This window comes from Salmo salar, chromosome 25 (genome assembly GCF_965601325.2).
Source record: "Salmo salar chromosome 25, fSalSal1, whole genome shotgun sequence".
NCBI lineage: Eukaryota > Metazoa > Chordata > Actinopteri > Salmoniformes > Salmonidae > Salmo > Salmo salar.
The window spans coordinates 14483549-14500315 of NC_138315.1; the positions used below are offsets into that span (position 1 = coordinate 14483549).

The window sequence follows — 16767 nt, forward strand, 5'->3', positions numbered from 1 at the left end:
CTGGACCACAGGAAGAGGATCCATAATAAATACAACATTGGTGGAATGACTCAGACACTAAGTAGGGAATAGGGTGCCATTTGGGAATTAAGACCTAGTCTCACCTGCCATGGACAGTGGCTGTCTTCTCCACTCCGCCTGGCAGAACCACAACCAGAGTCAGGTCCTGTTCAAGTAGGTTCTCCTTCTGGTCCATGGTCATCTGAGGAAATGCTGATACAGAGTGTCTCTGGGAGAGGCCTGCACCATCCAGTCCCTTCACTGATTCTGGGGGAGACGGGGCCTTGCTTTTGGTCGACACTCTGCCGGTAGGAAAAGCAAAGGGACAAGATGAGCCTCACACAATCATTTAAAAACTCTTAATAATATATTTTCAGCCTATTGCAGTCAGAAACAATACGACGTAGAAAACCCATTTCCCTGATGGCACCCATATGTAGGTAACATTAAGCTGGTAGAAAAAGATGACGCAGGGGCTCTGGGTAATATTTGTCAGGAAAAAAATTATAACCATCCACAATAGATGAAAAAACGAAATTTCATTAGACATGATTATGTCATGGCACTGCATGAAAGGAATCATTTCTTCCCGACGTAAAGTAAGCAGCTATTAGATGAAAGAGCTTGGGTTCCCTTTGCAAACAAGTCACAAGACACTCAAGTGTGATTGATTGATTATCCCTTCGGCTTGAGGACAGTGCAGCGTAGGCAAGGATAACACATGTGAAACAGAAAATTAAGTTGGAGCATTATGTGCTAAGGCGGTCTTTACACAAAGAGCTGATCGGATTGGTCAAACAACCAATTAGTGGGAAAATAATCAGAATTGAGCTGCCTGTGTAAACACTGCCCATGTCTCTGTTTGCTTTACTGTTGTCTTTTAAAACCAACATAATCGCCCCTCTAATCATTGAATGAGCTATTATTATTATTATTATTATTAGGATATGTGGCAGTGTAGTCAAAAACTAGATTTTCCTGAGTTTTATATAAACTCAGCAAAAAAAGAAAACGTCCCTTTTTCAGGACCCTGTCTTTCAAAGATAATTCGTAAAAATACAAATAACTTCACAGATCTTCATTGTAAAGGGTTCAAACACTGTTTCCCATGCTTGTTCAATGAACCATAAACAATTAATGAACATGCACACATGGAACAGTCGTTAATACACTAACAGCTTAAAGACGGTAGGCAATTAAGGTCACGGTTATGAAAACTTAGGACACTAAAGAGGCCTTTCTACTGACTCTGAAAAACACAAAAAGAAAGATGTCCAGGGTCCCTACTCATCTGTGTGAATGTGCCTTAGGCATGCTGCAAGGAGGCATTAGGACTGCAGATGTGGCCAGGGGAGTAAATTGCAATGTCTGTACTGTGAGACGCCTAAGACAGCGCAACAGGGAGACAGGACGGACAACTGATTGCCCTCGCAGTGTCAGACCATGTGTAACAACACCTGCACAGGATCGGTACATCTGAACATCACACCTGCGGGACAGGCACAGGATGGCAACAATATCTGCCCGAGTTACACCAAGAACGCACAATCCCTCCATTAGTGCTCAGACTGTCCGCAATAGGCTGAGAGAGGCTGGACTGAGGGCTTGTAGGCCTGTTGTAAGGCAGGTCCTCACCAGACATCACCGGTAACAACGTCGCCTATGGGCACAAACCCACCGTCGCTGGACCAGACAGGACTGGCAAAAAGTGCTCTTCACTGACGAGTCACGGTTTTGTCTCACCAGGAGTGATGGTCGGATTCGCGTTTATCGTCGAAGGAATGAGCGTTACACTGAGGCCTGTACTCTGGAGCGGGATCGATTTGGAGGTGGAGGGTGAGTCATGGTCTGGGGCGGTGTGTCACAGCATCATCGGACTGAGCTTGTTGTCATTGCAGGCAATCCCAATGCTGTGCGTTACAGGGAAGACATCCTCCTCCCTCATGTGCTACCCTTCCTGCAGGCTCATCCTGACATGACCCTCCAGCATGACAATGCCACCAGCCATACTGCTCATTCTGTGCGTGATTTCCTCCAAGACAGGAATGTCAGTGTTCTGCCATGGCAATCCCATTGAGCACGTCTGGGACCTGTTGGATCGGAGGGTGAGGCCTGGGGCCATTCCCCCCAGAAATGTCCGGGAACTTGCATGTGCCTTGGCGGAAGAGTGGGGTATCATCTCACAGCAAAAACGGTCAAATCTTCTGCAGTCCATGAGGAGGAGATGCACTGCAGTACTTAATGCAGCTGGTGGCCACACCAGATACTGAGTGTTACTTTTGATTTTGACCCCCCCCCCCCCCCCCCTTTGTTCAGGGACACATTATTCAATTTCTGTTAGTCACATGTCTGTGGAACTTGTTCAGTTTATGTCTCAGTTGTTGAATCTTATGTTCATACAAATATTTCCAAATGTTAAGGTTGCTGAAAATAGTGAGAAGACATTTTTATTTTGCTGAGTATATATATATATATATATATATATATATATATATATATATATATATATATACACACACACACACACACACACACACACACACACACACAATGAGGTTGGAATAATACTGTAAAATTGTGTAAGAGCTGTTTGAAGACAGCTTTTTTGGTGGGATGAAGTTTTGGCCTTCCATGGTGACATCACCTTGTAGTAAATTAGTTAAATCGACCAATAAGAAAGATAGTTCCAAACCTCTCTGCCAATAACAGCTAATTTTCCGTTTTCCCCTCCCCACTCAGACCACTCTAGCAAAACTCAGACCAGTCCTAGCAAAATTCTTGCTTGAGAAATTGCCAAGACCATTTTAATGAAAACAAATCACAGTAAGGTACTTAATTGTTACCCAGAAATGATTTGATACTAAGACCTTTAAGATTTTGTGGCGAGAAAAGTCTGACCATCTGTCACCAGAAATGTGTGGCCAGGCCCAATCAGTATAATGATGATGTAATTTGGATACATTATTTATCCAAATTACATCATCATCATTAAACTGACTGGGTTCCCTGGGGAGAGTGTAAACCATTTTTGTCTAAACCATTTTTTCTTTAGGTTGGATTGGAAATGTGTATCACTGTACAGCCAGATTAATTCCAACCTGACCACAACTGCTAACACAGTCAGCCAAAGAAAACATGCATGTATTTTAAAAGGAAGATATTTCTTGATAAAAGGTCACACACTTTGTCCTTCAAAGAGGGATACTTTACAATACAGTATGAGAAATGCAAATAATGCTTAACTAAAATAATCTATACATTTATCACATTTAGAGACATTAGGTTATGGCATCCTATTTGTGCATTGCCTCAGACAATAATGTAAGGAACATGCACGGGCAACAAATGCCTTTTTTGATGGCATTTCCCTTGATGCTAGTCTAGCGGCAGGATAATTAAAATATAATATTCCTTCTTGTGTGTTGTCTGGTTATGTTTAGTTCTTACCTTCTTTGGGTAGACCGTATGCGCACCCTCCTGCAGCTGTATAGTACCAGGTGTTAGCAGAGGGAAATTCCACTCAACATCTGTTTTCATATTTCGCACTGTAGATGTATCTAAATAAATATCACTAGAAACCAGCTTAAGCAAACGCAAATGCAGCTACCTTGCTGTTTTTCTGGCTGTAAGTTAGCCGTAGTTGGCTAGCTAGCAAGCAAGCAAGGGATAAGAACCTTGGGGGTTCTATTTAAGTGATAATGCCCAATGCCCAGACAGTATTGCAATGGAACATTTTGAACAAACGACAGAACAAAGAGACTTAACGACTGGGTCGCGTCTCTGGCAACTGAACCGATAGAACGACCAGCTGGCTTGGGTAGCAACCTTAGATGTGAGTCGGGACTATATCTTGTGGAAGGACGAAACGGTATGAATAAATACATCAAAATAATGTTTATGAAAATATGTCAACCATTATTTGAATATGTTGGTAACCCGTTGTATCTAGGGATAATGCCCTGGAAGGTGGTGTTTGGAGGATATGGTTTGACCGCCCGGGACAGACACCCGTGCTAATATATCCTCCAAACACCGGCTTCTTGGGCATTATCACTTAAATAGAACCCCCATAGAAACTAATCAAGTCAAGGTTTAGTGGGCCTGGGCCCATCAAGTTAAGAAATTGCAAAAAATCCTATTTTCAGAGTAAGTGGTGCCCTCTGAAGAAATTCCATAGGCTACAGGTTAGGCAGCTTAGTCGACTGTGTTACTCCCCACTGAACAACCCCTTGAATGATTAAAGAGAAATAACTTAGATCAACCGTCCCGCGGGGGAGGAGTTTGTAAGTAAAGAGAAATTTTTCCAGGACATAGACATATCTGACATTGGTAGAAAGCTTACATTCTTGTTAATCTAACTGCACTGTCAAATTTACAGTAGCTATTACAGTGAAATAATACCATGCTATTGTTTGAGGAGAGTGCACAATTTTGAACATGAAAAGTTATTAATAAACCAATTAGGCACATTTGGGCAGTCTTGATACAACATTTTAAACATCAATGCAATGGTTCATTGGATCAGTATAAAACTTTGCACATACAATGCTTCCATCTAGTGACCAACATCTAAATTGCAGCTGGGCTGGAATAATACATGGCCTTTCTCTTGCATTTCAAAGATGATGGTACAAAAAAAATACAAAAGAACGGACGTTTTTGTAAATTTTATTATCTTTTACCAGATCTATTGTGTTATATTTTCCTACATTCCTTTCACATTTCCACAAACTTCAAAGTGTTTCCTTTCAAATGGTACTAAGAATATGCATATCCTTGCTTCAGAGCCTGAGTTACAGGCAGTTAGATTTGGGTATGTCATTTTAGGCGAACGTTTTGTAAAAGGGTCCGATCCTGTTGACAGATGATCCCAGCTAAAACAGAGACACAGACACTACAGTGGTCCACATCAGGCTAGGCTACAAAGTCCAGATTTCATGTCTCAAAGTTTTACGGCAACGTGATTATGGGAATGAGACACGTTCTCCTCACCAAAATGAGGTCAAGATTTTGTTTCTTTCCACACATTTTACATTTACATTTATGTCATTTAGCAGACGCTCTTATCCAGAGCGACTTACAAATTGGTGCATTCACCTTATGATATCCAGTGGAACAACCACTTTACAATAGTACATCTATATATTTTTTGGGGGGGAGGGTGGGGGGGGAGGGTTAGAAGGATTACTTAGTCCTATCCCAGGTATTCCTTAAAGAGGTGGGGTTTCAAGTAGGAAACAACATTTAAGAGACATTTTAACTACAACTTAAAACAGTGTTACTGTCATAGGCTCTGAAAACAAAAAGCAGGTGCCAATATAGCATTAATTAATAGTCAAAAGTGCTTAAAGACAAACATAATATTGTTCAGTTTATGAAACAGTCCTGCTTTTCTCAGTAGACATATTCAGACACTTCTGAGAACATGTGTATGTACAGTTGAAGTCGGAAGTTTACATACACTTAGGTTGGAGACATTAAAACTTGTTCTTCGACCACTCCACTAATTTCTTGTTAACAAACTATAGTTTTGGCACGTCGGTTAGGACATCTAATTAGGACAAGTCATTTTTCCAACAAATGTTTACAGACAGATTATTTCACTTATAATTCACTGCATCACAATTCCAGTGGCTCAGAAGTTTACATACACTAAGTTGACTGTGCCTTTAAACAGCTCGGAAAATTCCAGAAAATTATGTCATGGCTTTAGAAGCTTCTGATAGGCTAATTGACATAATTTGAGTCAATTGGAGGTGTACCTGTGGATGTATTTCAAGGCCTACCTTCAAACTCCGTGCCTCTTTGCTTGACATCATGGGAAAATCAAAAGAAATCAGCCAAGACCTCAGAAAGAAAATTGTAGACCTCCACAAGTCTGGTTCATCCTTGGGAGCAATTCCCAAACACCTGAAGGTACCACGTTCATCTGTACAAACAATAGTACGCAAGTGTAAACACCATGGGACCACGCAGCCGTCATACTGCTCAGGAAGGAGATGAACGTACTTTGGTGCGAAAAGTGCAAATCAATCCCAGAACAACAGCAAAGGACCTTGTGAAGATTCTGGAGGAAACAGGTACAAAAGTATCTATATCCACAGTAAAACGAGTCCTATATCGACAACCTGAAAGGCCGCTCAGCAAGGAAGAAGCCACTGCTCCAAAATCGGCATAAAAAAGCCAGACTACGGTTTGAACTGCACATGGGGACAAAGAGCGTACTTTTTGTAGAAATGTCCTCTGGTCTCAATCCCATAGAAAATTTGTGGGCAGAACTGAAAAAGTGTGTGCGAGCAAGGATGCCTACAAACCTGACTCAGTTACACCAGCTCTGTCAGGAGGAATGGGCCAAAATTCCCCGAACTTATTCTGGGAAGCTTGTGGAAGGCTACCCAAAACGGTGGACCCAAGTTAAACAATTTAAAGGCAATGCTACCAATTACTAATTGAGTGTATGTAAACTTCTGACCCACTGGGAATGTGATGAAAGACATAAAAGCTGAAATAAATCATTCTCTTTACTATTATTCTGACATTTCACATTCTTAATATAAAGTGGTGATCCTAATTGACCTAAGACAGGGAATTTTTACTAGGATTAAATGTCAGGAATTGTAAAAAACTGAGTTTAAATGTATTTGGCTAAGGTGTATGTAAACTTCCGACTTCAACTGTATATAAAGTTACATACAGCCAATAAATTGATCCATTACCATTAAGTTACCTTGGTAGACAAGTACTTTTACTATACTTAAGTACTTGCCAGTTGCCAGACAGTGTATCAGATAACACACAGTAGTATGAACTCTGAACTCACAGGGTACCGTTGCCAACCATCAGTTACTGTCTGTCTGGGGCCAACAATTGATTTGCAGTGTGAAATATGAAAACAGATGTTGAGTGGAATCTCGCTCTGCTAACACCTGGTACTGTACAGCTGCAGGAGGGTCTGCATATGGTCTACCCAAAGAAGGTAAGAACTAAACATAACCAGACAACACACAAGGCGGCATATTGTATTTTCATTATCCTGCTGCTAGACTAGCATCAAGGGAAATGCCATCAAAAAGGCATTTGTTGCCAGTGCATGTTCCTTACATTATTGTCTGAGACAATGCACAAATAAGACGGCAGTTCAAAAGGCATAATATCCAGGTACTGCTACCGATTTTCAAATACCTGAGATGCCTTTGTGTGTGTGCGCGCATGTGAGAGTTAGCGAGAGAGACCACAGTCCATGGAAATTCAACAGTATGTGACTCCAAATCATTCCACAGAAGTTGATGTTCTAGTGTTGTACCGTTGATGATTAGGCTACTTCCTGGTCTTTGATTGGGAATCATTTCCAAAACAGAGGAACCACTACTAACTGGCTGCTACTCACTCCTCTAAATGGATCGACTGAAGGGGCTGGGCAGCAGGCAACCAACTCATGACTACTCACACAGTGAAGTACAGTATGACTACTGGCCTGCATTAAATACATTCTCCAGGGATTGTTATCATTTTTAAAACAAGTTATATCCTGATATGCCATTCTTGTATTTGTTTTGAAGCAATAAAAAGGCGGCACAATAACATCACCATAAGAGCTGTCTAAATTCTTTACATTCCGACATGCATTATTGTAGCTGGAACATAGGAATGTTCCCGTGAAATAACTTTGCAGCTTCTTTCATGAAATGTTTTCATAATCAATGGGAAACCCTGAGGGGGGGGAAAAAAGGTCATACTTGATGGGGAAAACAACAGTTTGTTTATGCTTGTGACCGACAAGAGTCAGTCTTGCCCAGCTGAAGTTAAAGTCAGTAAATACATGGGATTCGTTAACTCAGGTTTGATGCATAAAGATTAGCAAGCAATCCCGCTGTTGTAGTCAGTTAACGGTTGGTGTGTAGCCTAAAGGTCCCTTGGGAAAGGTGGGTTGAAGTACAAAGCGCAAAACAAAGTGGCTATGCAAAACAGGCTTTCCTGCCCTCTTCCGGACAACACCCTGTGTATTTTAAGAAACCACCAACAACATTCATTGTTGACTCTACTGTACGGGCTCACACATGCCACTGCAGGGTTAACAGAAACTCTACTGTACGCTCCCCACTTCAGCAAAACTATTGAATCAAGGCAAACTACAACCATCCACTCAAACCAATGTATCTTACAACATTCTTGTATGACAGTACAAATAACATGGGCCACATTGGGTCTTAAAGAAAGTATTACCTAGGCAGATGTACTTTCAAGAATCGTAGTAGTAATACCCTAAGACTGAAGGCACGTATACCCATTACGTTCCTCTTCAACAGTGTATTCGTTAATAAACAATGCAACATAAGTAAGACAGGGTGCTATAAGAAGATGTAGACAGACCTAGAGTGCCTCAAGTGAACCCTGTACTCTCGTTTCCAATGCTGAATACATGTTTGAACATGACACATTCATCCTAAAACAGATCCTCTCCACCAATCATTATCGAGTAACGCCTTCTTACCTCTTGGCCTCAGTGTTGAGTTATCCCCTCTTAAATACCTGCAATCTCCCCTGGATTCAAAGACAGACTCTGCTACGATATGCCTGTTGGAGCCACTGAGGTATAATAAGAAACGGCTGGAGCAGAGTAGACCGGGCCTACCTTAAAGCCACGCCCAGGCCATGATATTAGAGAATCTGTAGTCTCCTTTATTTTAAAATCGCCTCACAGTGGGCCCCCTCCGTCTGTCACTCGCAGAAAGCTCTTAAGCATGGTGTGTCGGTGGAGATTCAGTTCCGTTCAAACACAGAGAGAGAGAGAGAGAGAGAGAGAGAGAGAGAGAGAGAGAGAGAGAGCTCCCCCACGGCTAGTAATAAGCAGAGGGCTAATCAGCTTTACTTTACCTCCCTGCGCACTGCGTTGCAGCCGTGAACCTGTGGGCATGGCGGTGAAACAACACAGCCCTGCCATCCATCACATTCACAGCATGTTGATCAACTGCCTCGCATAGCCTCCAGTTCACACCACTGTGTCCGCTAGCTGTCTGTCCGGCTTACAGAGCCTGTCCAACAGCATGCCTGAGACGCTTTCCAAATGCTAAAATCAGCTGTTCATTTGTACGCATTTGCTTTTCATTATTATCTGAAAGACACAGACCACTTACCACCATGCCCTGCTTCTTTGAAGTGACTCATTCTGAAGTCACATCAGCAAGTGTGTGTGGATCTAACTCCCATAAACCAGCCTGCCAATGAATGAGATCACATGCACACCTGCTCAGATATGTTTCACCTAGGGTGCTGTAGTTGCTGAGACAAGAGTTTGGAATGGATTCCTTGTAGGCTAATCTTGTAATGATGTCTAGATGATTGCTTTCTGATGACGTCTGGTAAACATATCCTTAGATGACAAGACTTAAGCTTCAAGCCTCGGGACTTGTACTCATTTGCATAGGGTTGTTGAGATGAGGTCGATTTAATCATGTAACTACTGGCATTACCTTAGCATTATTGATCTGATGGATCCACAAGTCTCAATTCTAATAAACTTTATTTTGTTTTCGGCATTTGATCCACATTTGTATTTAATCAAACCTTTGTCTGGTTTTGGTTAAAATCGGTCAAATGTGAAATAGTAAACAGTATTAGAAAACTCAATGGAAAAACAAATGATTAAGTACATGCATTGTGCACGGGTAGGTTTTAATGATATGATCGAAGTGATGTTGTTAGTTACAGTAGTGGTTACTAGGTAGCTGAGCATTCCACCTGATTGGGTCTACTGTACAGCAGCATTCATTTCAACAACAGAAATGGTGACTAAAATATTCGTCAAACACCTATTTTTAAGTGGCAATTGACGAGACTATAACTGACTAAATAGACCCAGAATAAACTGTAACAAAAGGCAGATGTTTTATTTCAGTTCACTAAAACAAGAGGAGATTAAATTCTCTGTGACTAAAATCAGACTACCTATTGGACTGAACAATCGTTTTTGGCGAGATTGAGCGCTTTTCAGTTAGCAGCACAGATGCACAGTGCAGTCCTGTTCAGCAGTGGGAAGGACACGCCACACCCATCGTACTTCAGCTGGTGAGCTTTCCCCACTCACTTTCCCCACTACATTTCATAGCCAAGTTATGTTGCCACAGTATCCAAGTCTCCCTCTTTTCCTCAGAGAAAACGACTTGAATCTAGCCCTTACTGTTCAAAAGATATGACCCATAATACCGCCACTACATTTTTTTAAACATTTCTATCGCGCATTGGTCATTCTAAAACCATTTGTTTATGCTACACCTTGTTCAGTCATGTTACCTCATCAGCTACAGTGCATTCGGAAGTTATTCAGACCCCTTCCCTTTTTCCTCATTTTGTTACGGTACAGCCTTATTATAAAATGTATTAAATAAATGTTTTCCTCATCAATCTACACACAATACCCCATAATGACGAAGGAATTGTCCGTAGAGCGCCGAGACAGGATTGTATCAGGCCACAGATCTGGGGAAGGGTACCAAAGAATTTCTGCAGCATTGAACAAGAATATAGTGGCCTCCATCATTCTTAAATGGAAGACGTTTGGAACCACCAAGACTCTTCTTAGAGCTGGCTGCCCGGCCAAACTAAGCAATCGGGTAAGAAGAGCCTTGGTCAGGGAGGTGACCAAGAACCTGATGGTCACTCTGACAGAGCTCTAGAGTTCGTCTGTGGAGATGGGAAAAACTTCCAGAAGGACAGCCATCTCTGCAGCACTCCACCAATCAGGCCTTTATGGAAGAGTGGCCAGATGGAGGCCAGTCCTCAGTAAAAGGCACATGAAATCCCGCTTGGAGTTTGCCAAATGGCACCTAAAAACTCTGATTATGATAAAAAGATTCTCTGGTCTGATGAAACCAAGATTGAACTCTTTGGCCTGAATGCCCAACTTCACACCTGGAGGAAACTTGGCACCATACCTACGGTGAAGCATGGTGGTGGCAGCGTCATGCTGTGGGGATGTTTTTCAGTGTCAGGGACTGGGAGACTAGTCAGGATCAAGGGAAAGATGAACGGAGCCAAGTACAGAGAGATCCTTGATGAAAACCTGCTCCAGAGAACTCAGGACCTCAATAGGGTAAAGGTTCACCTTCCAACAGGACCACGACCCTAAGCACACAGCCAAGACAACGCAGGAGGGGCTTCAGGACAAGTCTCTGAATGTCCTTGAGTGTCCCAGCCAGAGCCCGGACTTGGACCTGATCGAACATCTCTGGAGAGATCTGAATATAGTTGTGCAGCGACGCTCCCCATCCAACCTGAGAGCTTGAAAGGATCTGCAGAGAACAATGGGAGAAACGCCCCAAATACAGATGTGCCAAGCTTGTAGCGTCATACCCAAGAAGACTCAAGGCTTTAAATCACTGCCTAAGGTGATTCAACAAAGTACTGAGTAAAGGGTCTGAATACTTAAGTAAATGTGATTTCAGTTTTGTATTTTTTATACATTTGCAAAAATTTCTAAATATCTGTTTTTGCTTTGTCATTGAGGTATTGTGTTTAGATTGATGAGGGGAAAAAATTATTTAATTCATTTTAGAATAAGGCTGTAACGTAACAAAATGTGGTAAAAGTCAAGGGGTCTGAATATTTTCCAAATGCACTGTAGTTATAGCTAACAACCTGGGGCACATTCAGCAGGATGCACCGTTTTGGAATGTTCAGATAGAATATTCTATGTAGAACAAACATGCCTCTCTGACATGTTGAATAAGGAATAATGTTGGCTCCAGTAATGGAATTTCTATCTAGAACGTTTGAGAAGATTTTGCAACGGAGCTTGGTCCTGGTAACATTACCAGTAACTTATAAGTAAACATTTGGTGGCACAGAAAGAAAGGAAAAGGGATAGCAAACAATTTGACTAAATTCGTCTTGAAACTAACCTATAAAAGACAGGGAAAATAAATGTGTTTTTGGTTAATGTGGACCCAGTAACTCAGACTTGAGCACTTGGACTAGGACTCGAACACAGGGACTCGGACTTCAGCCATAGGGACTCGTGACTCGACCATTGATGACTCGGACTCAAGCACAGGGGACTTGAGACTCGATTTTGAAGTAAGGTTTGGTGACCGACTACATTACTGTCTGGGAGAAACAGTCATTAGCTCCTGTTCAAAGTCATGAATCCCCGTTCTATTTTTGGACATCAATGTGGCTGCGGTGTCTGTGGAGCTTTGATAACAATGGCAATACCGCGACCGAGTGATGGAGGTGCAACCCGTACTATTTTGCCAATACTTTGCAGCAGCATCTGGTGATATTGTGCTAGTCTCTCCCTCTCTCTGTGCTTGTGTGAGTCTTTGTTTTGTATGTAATGTGCAATATCTATGTAGGCTGAATTAGGAATTTACATGGCCAGATAATTCTTAGATATTCTTATACATGTTTGTCATATTTCTGCTGTTGGGAAGAGAATAAGATGTTATGCAGAAAAATATGTTTGTAGGACAAGGGTATGTATGTTCGCGCACATGGAATTCAGTGATTTATGTTTACTTTAGGATAATGATGCAATACAAGTGTGATGTGACAAAAAAAAGCTTGCATATGAGAAAAGGTAATAATAGGCAAGCTAAACTCAGAACGATATATTCATATTTAAAGCACCAATATCTACAGTATGTTGGAGTCAGATTTCACAAAACAGAATGACATATCAACTTTTTTCAGTTCCCATAATAATTAATAATGCCAGGAATGGCATACATGTTGAAACATGACATGAAACTCTGATTGAAAAGCAGGATACAGATGCTGCTTTTTACAGTCTATTACAGAGTACTTGAAGTGTCCAGTGCTGTATTTTGTTGTCTAAATTATAAAAATATATGCAAGAGGTCACCATCTGCCTATTAAATATATTTGTGACCAAAAGCAGGAAGCTACAGTTTGACCTTGGGTAGTAAGCGTACAATGGCTCCTGTAAATTTCCTACATCTTACAATGAGAGCGCCAGATCAATAGAGGTTTAACAACATCAGGTCTTTTCCTGCACCCTCTGCCCTACTATGTACTGTACATGTCACTTTCACAGGTTTTCTTTCACTTAAAATAACAGAACTAAGTGCTTGATACAGTGCAATGATCAAGTGCCACTCAGTTCATGCTCCAAATGTAAGGGCAACAAATAGGTTGTCTACTCAAATAGATTGTTTGGTATACTTCCTCTGTAAATAGTATGTCTTTTGAGTTTGTCCTTCATTTAACAGAAAAGCCATATCAGATGATAAGGGGACAACTTGTGGTTGGAGGTAGTAGTGGGTGGGAATTCGCGTGACAGGATGGGGGTGGGGTTGCAGAGAAGGGGGTAAATCCCTGTGGAAAGACAAAAAACACAGGGCCAGGGACACAGCTGGTAATTTGGTAAGAGGTCACTCACAGTAAACACAAGCTGTTTAGAGAAGGACTGGAAAGGCCAATACTCCAGGAGCTGTGTGGGACGGATGGATAGAGATAAGAAAAAAAGAACAACTATGAAAATTCCCCACGTGTATCGTTTATTATTTTAGGCAAAACAAAACCATTTTCCCATAACATGTTCCACGCAGTCTTCAAACTTGCTTGGCAAATTTCACACCCTTATTTAGACAACTGATAAGTATCTCGGGGGTATTAATACCTTCAGGTTGGCTAAGCGTTAATATACAGTATGTACTGTAATAACCCTCTCTTATGAAATCACCTTATTTCACTTCAGTAACATTGGACCATCCCAAATGGCAACTTATTCCCTTTAGTACACCTCTTTTGACCATAGCCCTGGTCAAAAGTAGTGCACTATAAAGGGAATAGCTAGATGCCATTTGAGACGCACACATTATTTTTTATAGTACTTTCTTTCACATTCTGGGTGATCCTTGAATTCTATGTACTGCACATGAAAATCACCCAGCGCAGGTCACAGAAGAGATCAACCTAGTCTGACTGGTTCTCTTCCCACTTTTCCCCCCCACACCGAATTTCAGAGGTCAAATTTGCTTCTGCAGAACACTCTCATTACAGGCAAGATCCTCAAAAAGTTATACAGCTACACCATCGAGAACATTCTGACTGGTTGCATCACCGCCTGGTATGGCAACTGCTCAGCATCCGACCGTAAGGCGCTACAGAGGGTAGTGTATACGGCCCAGTGATTCACTGGGGCCAAGCTTCCTGCCATCCAGGACCTCTATACTAGGTGTCAGAAGAAGGCCTCAAAAATGGTCAAAGACTCCAGCCACCCAAGTCATAGACTGTTCTCTCTGCTACCGCACGGCAAGCGCTACCAGAGCGCCAAGTCTAGGTCCAAAGGGCTCCTGAACATCTTCGAACCCCAAGCCATAAGACTGCTAAACAATTAATCAAATGGCTACCTGGACTATTTGCACTTTTTACACTGCTGCTACTCGCTGCCTTGCTAGTCATCTATGCATAGTCACTTTACCCCTACCTACACGTACATATTGCCTCAATTACCTCGACTAACCTGTACCCCAGCACATTGACTCGGTAACTGTACCCCCTGTATATAGCCTCGTTACAGTTATTTTATGTTGTTACTTTATTTAGTAAATATTTGTATTAAAACTGCATTGGTGGTTAAGGGCTTGTAAGTAACCGTTTCACTGTAGGATCAACACCTGTTGTATTCGGCATGTGACAAATACATTTCGAATTGACCTTGGTACAGTCAAGACAGGGTAAACATCTGCCAAGCATTAAAATATGAGAACAACAAGTAATGTGTTCCAGTCCAAGTGTGTTTAAATCCATTGCTTTTGGCTTGATAAGAGGTGAAACTAGGAGCTATTTAAGGGTATTTAAATCCATCAGATACACAACATAAGCATCAGCTGACTATGTAATAATACGTGTACGGCACTGAGCGAGAGGAACAAGTTGGTCCTTTCTGTGAGGACATAAAAATCGAACCAAACTGTACTTGTCACGAGCTTCATAAACAACAGGTGTAGAACAATAGTGCTTACTTAGAGAAATAATAGAAAAGTAATAACACAAGGAATAAATATAACATGAGTAATGATAACTTGGCTATAGACACAGAGTACCAGTACCGAGGCGATGTGCAGGGGTACCAGACAATTGAGGTAGAAATGTAAATATACAGTACATTTGGAAAGTATTCAGACCCCTTGACTTTTTCCACATTTTCTTTTGTTACAGCCTTATTCTAAAATTGGTTAGATACAAAAATGTTCCTCATCAATCTACACACAATGCCCAATAATGACAAAGAGAAAACAGGTTTTTAGAAATACCTTATTTACATAAGCATTCAGACCCTTTGAAATGAGACTCGAAATTGACCTCAGGTGCATCCTGTTTCCACTGATCATCCTTCAGAAGTTTCTACAACTTTATTGGAGTCCACATGTGGTGAATTTAATTGATTGTACATGCTTTGGAAAGGCACACACCTGTCTATATAATGTCTCACAGTTGACAGTGCATGTTAGAGCAAAAACCAAGCCATGAGGTCAAAGGAATTGTCCTTAGAGCTCCGAGACAGGATTGTGTCAAGGCCCAGATCTGGGAAGGGGAACCAAAACATTTCTGCAGCATTGAAGGTCCCCAAGAACACAGTGTCCTTCATCATTCTTAAATTAAAGAAGTTTGTAACCACCAAGACTCTTCCTACAGCTGGCCACCCGGCCAAACTGAGCAATAGGGGGGAGAAGAGCCTTGGTCAGTGAGGTGACCAAGAACCCGATGGTCACTCTGACAGAGCTCCAGAGTTCCTCTGTGGAGATGGGAGAAACTTCCAGAAGGACAACCATCTCTGCAGTACTCACCAAATCAGGCCTTTATGGTAGAGTGGCCAGATGGAGGCCAGTCCCCAGAAATAGGCACATGACAGACTCTCAGACCATGAGAAACAAGATTCTCTGGTCTGATGAAACCAAGATTGAACTCTTTGGCCTGAATGCCAAGCATCACTACTGGAGGAAAGCTGGCACTATCGCTACGGTGAAGCATGGTGGTGGTAGCATCACGCTGTGGGGATGTTTTTCAGCGGCAGGGACAAGGAGACTAGTCAGGATCGAGGGATAGATGAATGGAGCAAAGTACAGAGAGATCCTTGATGAAAACCTGCTCCAGAGCACTCAGGACCTCACATTGGGACGAAAGTTCACCCTCCAACGGAACAGTGACCCTAAGCACACAGCCAAGACAACACAGGAGTGGTTTTGGGACAAGTCTCTGAATGTCCTTGAGTGGCCCAGCCAAAGCTCGGACTTAAACCCGATCTAACATCTCTGGAAAGACCTGAAAATAGCTGTGCAGCAACGCTCCCCAGCTAACCTGACAGAGCTTGAGAGGATCTGCAGAGAAGAATGGGAGAAACTCCCCAAATACCGGTGTGCCAAGCTTGTAGCGTCAAGAAGACTCAAGGCAGTAATCGCTGCCAAACGTGCTTCAACAAAGTAAAGGATCTGAATACTTATGTAAATGTCATATTTCAGTTTTAAATTTCTAAAACTGTTTTTGCTTTGTCATTATGGGATATTGTTTGTAGATTGTTGAGGTGGGGAAAAACTATTTAATACATTTTAGAATAAGGCTGTAAGGTAACAAAATATGGAAAAAGTCAAGGAGCCTGAACACTTTCCAAATGCACTGTAGGTAGGGATAAAGTTTCTAGGCAACAGGATAGATAATAAACAGCAGCAGCTTATGTGATGATTCAAATGTTTTAGTGCAGAACGGGTCAATGCAGTTAGTTAAAATAGTTAAGAAATAACTACCCAG

The 16767-nt window shown here is 41.8% G+C and overlaps 1 protein-coding gene across 4 annotated transcripts in view; it reads right to left on the reverse strand.

The window, feature by feature from the left end:
* Nucleotides 1-16767, reverse strand: part of LOC106586194 (cordon-bleu protein-like 1) — a 53198-nt gene that overhangs the window by 16966 nt on the left and 19465 nt on the right. For 2 of the 4 annotated variants that reach the window (XM_082968910.1, XM_082968909.1), the window contains one exon: nucleotides 105-302. In XM_082968910.1, the coding sequence (XP_082825036.1) occupies nucleotides 105-302 (198 nt within the window). Of the gene's footprint in view, nucleotides 1-104; nucleotides 303-8491; nucleotides 8769-16767 lie in introns of those variants that run through there. The other 2 variants (XM_014173186.3, XM_014173185.3) reach the window with 2 other exon arrangements.